The 10,996-nt window shown below is 37.0% G+C and overlaps 1 protein-coding gene across 8 annotated transcripts in view; it reads right to left on the reverse strand.

Annotated features, from left to right (window-relative positions):
* Window positions 1–412: 412 nt before the first annotated feature.
* The window catches only part of gphnb (gephyrin b), a 125,540-nt gene continuing 114,956 nt past the window's right edge, over window positions 413–10,996 (reverse strand). For 6 of the 8 annotated variants that reach the window (XM_053489462.1, XM_053489461.1, XM_053489460.1 and 3 more), the window contains 8 exons: window positions 10,179–10,332; window positions 9,501–9,622; window positions 8,903–8,990; window positions 7,531–7,604; window positions 7,373–7,446; window positions 6,472–6,575; window positions 3,266–3,362; window positions 413–1,799 (listed from right to left, as the gene is read on the reverse strand). In XM_053489462.1, coding sequence (XP_053345437.1) covers window positions 1,666–1,799; window positions 3,266–3,362; window positions 6,472–6,575; window positions 7,373–7,446; window positions 7,531–7,604; window positions 8,903–8,990; window positions 9,501–9,622; window positions 10,179–10,332 — 847 coding nt within the window. In that variant the 3' untranslated portion in view covers window positions 413–1,665. The remainder of the gene's footprint in view (window positions 1,800–3,265; window positions 3,363–6,471; window positions 6,576–7,372; window positions 7,447–7,530; window positions 7,605–8,902; window positions 8,991–9,500; window positions 9,623–10,178; window positions 10,333–10,996) is intronic. The other 2 variants (XM_053489463.1, XM_053489456.1) reach the window with 1 other exon arrangement.

Below are 10,996 nucleotides of genomic sequence, written 5' to 3' on the forward strand. Positions count from 1 at the left end.
ATAGGCTAATTGAAATAATAACACAAAAATGCACAAAGTAATCAAAGCTAAAGGTGTTTCAACACCTTTGTGTGTTTTTTACCACCTTTTCTTTTTTTGCTCAGTGTATTTTTAGCCAAAAAGAATTTGTTTTTTATTACTGTGAATGAAATGGATCTTAGAATTAATTTCTTTTCTCAATCCCAGTGACTGAAGAAAGTTCCTTAAATGTATGCTTACAAAGAAAATACAATCACCCCAAAATGGTGTTAGGGACTAAATGACCTGACACAGCATTACACAACAGTTTTCTGAGTCTGGCAGATAATACAATACATTTGTCAAGCGAAAACATGATAAGGTCACATGTTATGAAGCAACTTTATAGAAAAAACCTCTGTACAAATCATTTTTATATAATGATCAAGGATTTTATTATCATAGTCTCTCTCATCAGTTTCATATCATTACAGAAAATGTTATTGTACAGAGTTTGTTCAGCAATGTCTCCTCTTTGCTTGGTAAGTTTTCTCCGCAGTGCTGGTCACGTAGATCTGTACAACACGGTTTGTGTTTTTTACTGTACAGGTTTGTGTAGTAGGTTAAAAAGGCTCTCAGCACTTAAATAAGCTGTTTCCATCAGCATGTTTATATATATATATATATATATATATATATATATATATATATATATATATGTATATATATATATATATTCAAATAAAAGGTTATCCAGTGACTCCACCCCCTGGGGGTTAGAGGAGGAGCTTCACCAGGTCAGGTGACTAATAAGGAAGCTTCAGGGATCGGGCAGGCGGTTTCGTGTTCCCCCACACAAAACCCCCACTGCGTACATAAACAAGACTCACAAGAGAAACAACAAGCAAAGCTCTCGGTGAAGCCGTAATGGTGCGTACGGATGAGGAAAAAACCAGAGTGTTGCAGGAAGTATCACTCTCCACTCACCTCACATGATACTCATGTTTGAGCTATCAAGTCCGTTTGTCGTTTGGCCCAAAATGCATTTCACACAACTCCCCGATTCACCCCGATCCAGTTTGCTAAACTGCCGAAAGTCTCCATTACTTGTGAGCTACATTACCCCTGTAGCTCCTGTAAATTCAGACACCAAACGCATCTTGGCTGATCAATCACTTTTAGGGGGTAAAGAGGAAGCTGTGTGAAAATTGATTTTTAGCCAAACTATCGCTTTAAGATGAGGAAATAATGTATATATTTTTTTCCTGGCAGGCACCTACTGCTTTCTATTAAAATGCTACAGCTATATCGATAAGGTCTAGCATCGAACACACAAAGCAATCGCAATGAAAAGAACAGAGCTGTCTTAATATAATAATCATGAGAAGAATAATGATCATAATCAATAATAATAAGAGTAATAATTATAATAATATATTACAGAATAAATCTCTTTTTTTACTTAAAAGTTTTTTTAAGGTTTTAAATACTAGGATCTTTTTAAATCTTTTTTTTTTTCTGAATACATATTTAGTAGTTTTTCGTGATCAAGATGTCGACTATACTTCAACGGTATCCAAATCAATAAAAACTAGCTGTGCCATTGCATATTACAGAGATAGTCGATGATATGTGGGCATGCACCGTGAACCACCGCTCGCTCGCAGCTCTATGCTCCCTCCATCCCTCTGTCCCTCGCCGATGACATCATAGCCGCCCTATGACCATGACATCCACCACCTCGCCTTTGTGCAGCTCCACGTATTGCTCTGTTTTGGGAGGTAGCATGAGGAGGCCGTTGGCACTGCGCATGCTCATGAGCCGACTGTTTACCTGGTTCCCTGTGGAAGAAATAAAACCATGATGAGAAAGTTAAACCACGGTTCTTTAGGGTAACAATGAGACAGCAAGGGTGTTGGGTATCGGATCGTTAAAAAAATTAAAAGACAATATAAAATTTCACTTCATTCAAATTATTATTTTTATAATTATAACAGCCCCACCAGTGGTTTTAAGAAAAATACACAAAATGGTATAAAGAATTCAGAATATGCTTTTTTATTATTATTTTTTACAGTAAATATATATATATATATATATATATATATATATATATATATATATATATTATTTTTTTTTTTTTACAGTTTTTATTGCCTCTGCAGCAAACTGAATCATATATTATAAATGCAATCGCTTTATTTTTGACAAACTTGATGCAGATCAATTAGAAGTGGACACCCTGCCTAGTCAGTACTCAGTACTCCTCTTTAATCTTAGTCATCATTCTGATGACTCTTCCATGCAAAACATATTTGTGCAAGCAATTCTATATACAAAATGCACCACCATAAACTGGATAAACTTTCAGCATGTGTTAATTTTTTCCTCACCCATTTTATTTTGATTATTATTACTGTACATCAATCACATATAAAGTAACTTGATTAACCTTAAATTAAATATTACAGAAAAATAGTTCAAATTGTTTGCTGCACTGGGTGTGTTTACTTTTTCTCACTAGGGCTGCATGATTAATTGATTCACACAAACATGCAATCTCATTTCTGAATGCCGGTGATTTACTTTCATGTATTTCCCGGCATTCAGATCACGCTCTATTCAAGGTAACAAGGAACCAGACCTAAATAAGCTAATCAGTGCACTTGGTGGAGTTGGAGAAGTACATTAGTGCCAAAACATGACTGTAGTGTCATCAATATCACAACTCTGTGCTCCAGCCAATACAAAGTTTATATATATATATATACTGTCTGAACAGAGACAGGCATGGTCATTCAATTCTAATTGATACAGCTTACTGCATAGGCTAATTAAACCTGACGCATTATCTCGCATGACAACATATCGAAAGTTACAGAGAATTATACTAGACGTATGTTAATATTAAGCTATACAACCTTTGACAACAATAAATTTTACACTGTAAACTATGTATTTAATTTCAAACTATTTAACAAACTCGGTAACATTTAGGCTACCTTATGCTAATGACAATAATCATGATAACGTATGCAATAATGAGGTACTGTAATAGGGTGAGTGTCCAAAAAGCGCAGGTGCTACTTCGTAAGTGTTATTTTTATATATTATTGTTAACTTTCTATATATAGTACATTCACAACTTTTAAGTTATTCACTTTAAGGATTCTAAAACTAGGATAAGCACTCTTCTGTGTAGACAGTGCGTTTTTTACTCGATTGCCACAGTATAAATACTATTTTTCATTTTAGAAATCAATATGTATTTTTACTTGGGCTGCCCAAAAATACTGTGTGTGCCCACCTGTGCTCTGCGCCCATGGCAGCGGCTCCTGATGGTGCCATGTTAAAATACAGCGGTGATACTCAGGCCGTGGGTCCAGCTTTACATCACAGGACAACTGCAGACACACAGCAAGAGACATTTTGCTTGCTGAAAATGTGCATTTAATTTGACTTAAACATTAACCCAGTTCAAACAACTTCACTCAAATTTAAATATAAGAGTCTACAAACTAGTACAGTTCTTATATCATCAAAAAACATAAAACAATATGTTAGCTCAGTTAAGGCTTATCAAGAACACATTATGGAATTAGTCACAAATTCTAATTTGAAACTGAAATGTTTCTACACTTTTGTTTACACATCACTTCACTGTGATGACACATACCACATTTAACACACACACTTCAAAACACTGCTAAGCACTGAGGTGTAATTAGGTGTAAGTCCTAAAATGTCCTTACATGTAGTCCTTGTTAGTACTTACATGTCTCAATACTGTCAATACTCTCAGTGCAAAAATAGAGTGATTTTGTCATGTAAACAGGCCCCCCTGAGCATGTTAAATATCCATGACAGCACAATTAGAAGAAGACTGAACAAGCATGGTTTGTTCGAAGGGTTGCCAAGAGAAATCTAAAAAGAACACGGAAGCATGACTGAAGTTTGCAAAACTGCATTTAAACAAAGCATGAGACTTCTGGAACAAATGGGCAAATGAGACCAAAGTGCACTCTTAAAAATCCAACTAGATAAATGTTGAATAAATGAATATTGTATTGTTGGCCCAACTTCTTACAGTGTTATCTGTTGAGACAGTTAACAGTTAACATTGTGTTCTTGAGACAGAGACACAGACTGAATAAACAAACAGAAAAATCAAATCAAGTTGAGCCTGCAATTTACCGTCCCTGTGGTGCAATCACATGATTTATAAGACCCCCAACCCCTCCACCCTGCCAAACCTTACTAAAGAGGGGAAGATGGCCGTTTGTGGACTCTTTTCTCTTTTTTGGTGAGTATTTATTGAGGCAGGTGTGTTTCCACTTATCGTTATCCTGTTGTTACCCTGACAGGTGAGCTTAGCTAACGTTGTTCTTCATGTTACCGCACTGTACAGGAGTCAGCAAGCTACACATTTATAACAATCATCTGTCTTTTTCCTCACTGTGCCTTGACTTTGGCCAAGCAAAAGCGTCCTGCTCCACTCCAGCACACACGGCCGCACGAGCGCTCAGCTAATTGAAGTTTGAGAAAAAAAAACCCGAATGGCCTTAACAGTACTGTAGTAAAGTAGTGGTGTTTCAGTGATCTGTAAGTTAAGGGATGAAAAATTGCCGTGCTAGTTTGCTCATCTACAAGTGTTATATCGATTAGCTTATTTGTATGAAAGTAAATTATTGAGTAAATACCCAGGTATTTTAAAACAATACTCCAAACATGTAGTTACTTCTGAGAATGACAAAGTAAAACCCTTTAAAAGATATCAAACCCTTTTGAATATGAAACAAAGAATTCCAGGAACAGTATTTTACACTTTCTGGTGGTATATAGCCTAATAAATATATATTATTTTTATCATAACCAGATATTCTGTAAAATCTATCGTTTTCGCCTTTACAAGACTCTTCTTGTCTCTTTAACCAGAGCTCTGCTGTGGAGGATTGGGTCAGAGAGGTGACGGCTTGCCTTTTGGAGCGATTAGAGGCAACAAGCTGTTGAAGTTGTAGAGGTCCCATGATGGTCTGGGTGACTATACAGCAGCTTTCGGAGTGGTGTTTGGGCAAGTCTGTGCTCTGTACATTGAATTCTGAAGGGACTGGGCGTACACCTTTAAAGCCATCCCAACCATTTCTACTGGACTTGAGACAGATCCACTCAGATTCACAAAATCCTGTTGCCAAGGACTCTTTTTTTGTGTCAGAGACATTAAGAAAAAAAAATCTTTAAAAGTCTTTGCTAATTTAAAAACATGGTTATAATATAGTAATATAAAAGAATCAGTAAGAGACTGATAAGTATCTAGTGTTATCCGGCTATTTTATTGACTCATAAGCAAAATAGAGCCTGTATTCACCTGTTTCTTTTCGGGGTATTGTTAGGCCTTAATCGTTAAGGCGGCTTATTTTCTTTTTTACAATGTTGAGTTGTAAACATAGCATAAGGTTAAAAATCAAACATTATTATTAAATCTACTGTGTTTGTAAACATATTAACTAATTTAAACCAATAAATGTTCTTTGGCCTTGTCCCTACATACTGTACATCGACATTTTTAAAAACAGGGTTTTTCTATGCACATGGACGAACATTTCCTTGTACTCAGTTTTCGAGGTTGATGTATTGAAAGGAAATACTGCATTTTTTGCTTATAAGAGCTCCTATCTTAGCCTAAAAAGTCCTAGTTTTTCCTATGCAGCAATTCAAGGACTGTGATTGGCTGATAAAAAAATAACCTCTGACCTCTGCTAAAGTCTTGAAATGCGCTCTTTGTGAAAATTATAATTCGTGATAATAGAACAGACAGTGAAATCATAATGTTTGTATATGAAGATATTGTATTATCATGACTACAGGCTACTTTATGCAAAGTTTCTATTGTAGGCTGAATATCTTAAAGATAATTAAACAACCAAATAGTAAAAATGTTGAAACAATTTTGAGGCAACCAGTTTCCACGCAGTAGTTACTATATTTAAGGTCTTATATTTATTTACCATACTGATTTTATTACTTGGGATCCATTTCAGATTGATGGGAGCAAAATGGCTCAGCGTTTACCAATTTACATAATTGCAGGACAGACAAGTGCAAGTTGTATTTTGGATGGTATGTAATCAACAATCCAAGAGAGATGGAAGGGAGTAAAATAATAAGAAAATCAAATTGGACCGAAGAGCAGAGTTTTACTTTTTGGAGAATATTTCTTCTTATTACCATTTTCTCCTCTGCTATAGAAACTCTTAAGCCTCTTAAAAGTCTTCCCCCTCCACTCTTAACTATTTTTACCTTAGGAGCTGTTTTCAGGGCTAAGATGTTTCGTGAATCATTTCACATTTTCAAACTAATAAGATTTAGTCCTAAATTTAAGGGGAAATTCTAAGAAAATGTCATAATTCTAAGAATTTTCTTAGAATTTCATCACTAGAAGCAACTTTTAGGCTTAAGCTTTGTAAATACGGGCCCAGAAGTGTAAACATTGCACTATTACTGTCTGACACTTACTCTAGCTTTGATGATGGTGGGTCGTGGGTCCAGGATTCCCTGCATCTTCCTCAAGGCGGGTATGACGAAGAGATTACACGTGACCACAGCTGACACTGGATTCCCTGTAAAAACAAAAATTATCTTGCTTATCTGTGCAGAGCTTACACAGCTATTTATGGTCATATAATCTAAAATTTATGTATAACAAGATATACATATATTTCTAAACACACATGTACACACAGACAGACAGACACAGACAGACAGACAGAAACACACCTGTCAGCCATAACACTAACACCACCACCAGGTGGTAAAAAAGTTTTAGCACACATTGCTTAATAAGTCATCGCTGATCACAACAGAAAGGTATCAAAACACTGCCTGCTGTGTACACTGCGTATGTGTATGGGCAAATATTTGAAGGTTGTGGATCTAGACTCCAAATTCCCCAGATATCAATCTGATTGAGCAGTCACAGAATGTGGCTGGTAAACAAGTCTGATTCAAGGAGGCCCTGCGCCGCAACCCACTGTCCCAAACCTAAATAATCCACTGCTACTTCCCGGTGCCAGGCACCATAGCATCTGAGGGGCCAGAGCGCCAACAATGGCACAAGAGGAACCTGTGCAATATTGGGCTTAATGTTTTGCATTGTAATGTTATGGCTGATCAGTGTTCTGTATATATATATATATATATATATATATATATACACACATAACCCACACATACAATTATCTAGTCAGTCATCCAAATAAATTAAACTAAGTACAATCACAAAAAAAAAATCAGATCATTCAGACACTAAACAAGACAATGACAATTTCAGACAGTCAACAAAGGACAAAATTAATCAGAACACAAACTAAAACATTTGTCTTAAGCCTAATGAATACATACCAACAAAAACTCTCACCATCCCTACCTGGTAGAGCAAAAATTAGCTTTCGTGTACCGTCCATGTCCAAAGTGGCAAATGTTGTAGGGAGACTATACAGAATGGACAAAAACAAATAAGACTGCTGCTTTTCAGAACTGCTTTTTAAAGCATTGGCTACTCATTTACCCACTCACCCGGGTTTCATAAAGACACGCCCAAAGTGAATCTGAGCATGAAGGTCAATATCCAACACCTGCTTCAGGTAGTCCTGTGGAAACAGGCCAATTATAGGTCCACATTAATGATGATCGAAACACACGTTCTTATAAACCCCCAGACAACCCCATATGGCAAAGGAGGAACGTCATACATTATTTATCACTAGACTCATTGATGTGGAAAGATTCACCTGCATCTAAAATGAGCCACGAGATGTCAGCATGGAGCTAAAACTTTAGGTGTATATTTTGGACCAGCTCTCTGTTCCAAAAGTGTTTTTAATCACATCCTGGTCAACTCTTATCGACTTTTTCTCATGACACAGAAGTTTATTTGTACATCCATCTTATAGACAAAGGGACAATATCAGTGTTCTTCACTCAGACACAAAGAAACAACTAGAAACATACAAATAAAAATATGTAACAGGATAAAGATGAAGTGAAGTCCATCCATATATCATCCATCATCTTTTATCCTGTGTAGGATCATAGAGGACCTGAAGCCTATCCAAGGGAACTCATGGAACAAGGGAGGGGACATCCTCATCACACAATATGGGCAATTTGGAAATGCCAATCAGGCCGCACTGCAGGCCTTTGGATTGTGGGAAGACAGCGGACAAACCCAGCATGCACAGGTAGAACATGCAAACTCCAGGCACACAGACTCAAACCGCTAACCCTAGACAGATTGGACAGACAGACACACAGACTGAAAATGAGATTCAAACCTCTAACTCCAGAGATGTTAAGTTAATCCTTTATTTGTCACATACGTTGCTATACAGTGAAAAAAAACACATATACCAAGTACTGTAGGAAACCAGGGTCAGGGTGCAGGGTCAGCCATAATATAGCACCCCTGGAAAGACTGGGTTAAGGGCCCAGCTGTGGCAACCTGTTGGAGCTGAGGCTTGAACAGCCAACCTTCTGAGGCTTAACCTGAGGAGCTACCACTTACTAGAGTACCTACAACTAAGTGTAAGGTGACAATACCAGCATGGCGCCAAGAAGCTAAAGATTTCTTTACAGACTGATGAAATACTAACTATGATAAGTCAATTTGGAACTAGTAAGGTATGCATGGACTAGCTGGCACGGAAAAAAAAACAATAGGACAAAAAAAATTATTTATATAAATAAGCAATTCTAGTTCACCATACCCTAATTTCTATGAGTTGGTAAATGTTAGGGATGGGGGTTTAGGTAAGCACAAATAGTGAGGGTGCGAGTGCATTACAAACAGAGCAAAGACGTGTCACTTTTTGAACATACTACATTATTTAACCCCAAAAAGAAACCAGTAAGCTGATTTACTAAATCAAGTCCTAAAGAAAGTCCTTACCTTCTCGCCCATAGACACGCCCCCTGAGGTAATGATGACATCGGCACGGCTGATACCCTCGTTCAGGGCATTCAGGAGGTCATCTGGGCTGTGGTAGGAGACAGGAAACCACAGCAGCTGTTACCAAATCCCAAACTAACTGCATAGTGATCAGAGTGCGTTAATACTTATGTGTCAGCTTCAATCGTAACTTTGAAAGATACACTAAAATAAGTAAAGCAAAGAAAATTTTAAATTGTGCATCTATACACTATTAGTGTAAAGTCTGCGTGTTTGTTTGTTTCTTAGAATCTCTAAGTGGTCAAAATGTTAGGCCTATAACCTTGTAAAACTTTTAAGACATGGCATGTGCACAATGTGTACTAATCATGCCGCTATGTATCTCCGTTGATGTTAGATGACCAAACATATTTGGACCCACTTTTTTATTTTTAAATGCTCTTTGGTTTAATGACCAAATCTAATAGTGGAAAGCCTTTTCAGAAGAATGGAGGCTGTAATAGCAGCAAGCTGGTTGGGGAAATGAAGATGTCATGGTCATGTCTTCACATGCTTTTGGTCCATATATGGTATAAGATGAATGTGCAGTGATCCTCACTTGTCTCCCACGATGCCCAGGTTAATGGTGGGGTAGCCATGCTCCTGAATAGTGGCAAGCAGCGTGGAGCGGTTGGAGTCACGGATTTTCCCTGGGTGTAGATCGTCCTCAGGGTTCAGCAGCTGAAATTAGTTACATAGTTACACGATTAACTACATAAAACTTACAAAGAACTGGTCTGGTCTAGGAGTGTTCTCTTGCCATTTTCTTCAGTGACTATGATTATACTATGATTAACTGTTAGATTATGTCTGAAGTTGCAGAAAGTTTGCACAATAAGTTAGTTCCTGTTACCACTTATGTTTTAACAGCTATAAACGGTTGTTCCCTTTTTTCCAGATTCCAGATGTTTGTAAAACAAAAAAAGAGCTTGTCATGCCATCAAGAAGCCAGAAAGTATTAAGTCCTTTATCCTGAAAACTTTCCCATGTCATAAAAGGTTTTACAAAACACTCACTGATGACGCCATTCATATTAATATATTTCTTTGTTAGAGTTTTTAAATCTACTTATATTATCATTATCTTATGAGCAGTGTTCAAAATACAAGTCTTAATGAATGAGTTATTATCATAAAAACGATAACATATTAGAAATAGCACAGAAGTTCGTCTCCGTAATCTAACCCATGTACAGTGTGTGTACAGAATGTCTATGAATGTATATGTGAATTCCAACCTCGTTTCCTGTGGACATTACAGCCACCACAGGGAATTTGTGCACTTCCACTTCTGTGACTCCAACTGTGGCCAGCAAGCCGATCTCCGATGGGCCCATATGAGTGCCTTTGGCCAACACACACTCTCCACGTTTTATGTCATGACCAATGGGCCTGAGACACACATGAAATATAACATAATTCTTTCCTTTTGCTTCTGTCTTTCTAAGTATCCTAATGTCAATGTGTTGCAGTGAGACTGTAGCTTTCTGCGTAAACAGTGGAAGCACTGAACAGCTGCATGGTTTAGCTCCTTATTTTAGCCAAATCTGAGCACAGGATCACAGCTCAGTGTAGGAAACTGCATAATTCTATTCATCAGCCAATGAAAGAGTTTGATGAAAAGCTTAACAATTATGGTATACCAAACTGTGGAGTTTGTTTACAATTTAGCAAATTGTTATGATAATGGTAAGCTCTTTCGACCATCTTCTGGTTAGAATAGCTATAGTAGTAGCTAGGGATCTGAATAACCTGTCACCTCCCGATAAGTTATTATCATGATACCTATGTGCCGATTCGGTTAAAATTGCAATTCTATATTAATTGTTATAATTTTAAACCTTTAAAAACATGTAAGGATTAATTAAATGTAGCCCATTCCTTATACTATTAGTTTTCTCACTTAAAAGCCAAGGGAAGCATTAAAACAATAATACGTTTTTTGCAACATGTGTATGTGTGTAAAATGAGTAGGTTTGAGTCAATCACGGGTCATGGTCAATCAAATGGAAAACCAGTCAATTCTGCTCATTGGTTGGGTGACCAGTTCTCTATT

The sequence above is a fragment of the Clarias gariepinus genome, chromosome 27 (genome assembly GCF_024256425.1).
Source record: "Clarias gariepinus isolate MV-2021 ecotype Netherlands chromosome 27, CGAR_prim_01v2, whole genome shotgun sequence".
Taxonomy (NCBI): domain Eukaryota; kingdom Metazoa; phylum Chordata; class Actinopteri; order Siluriformes; family Clariidae; genus Clarias; species Clarias gariepinus.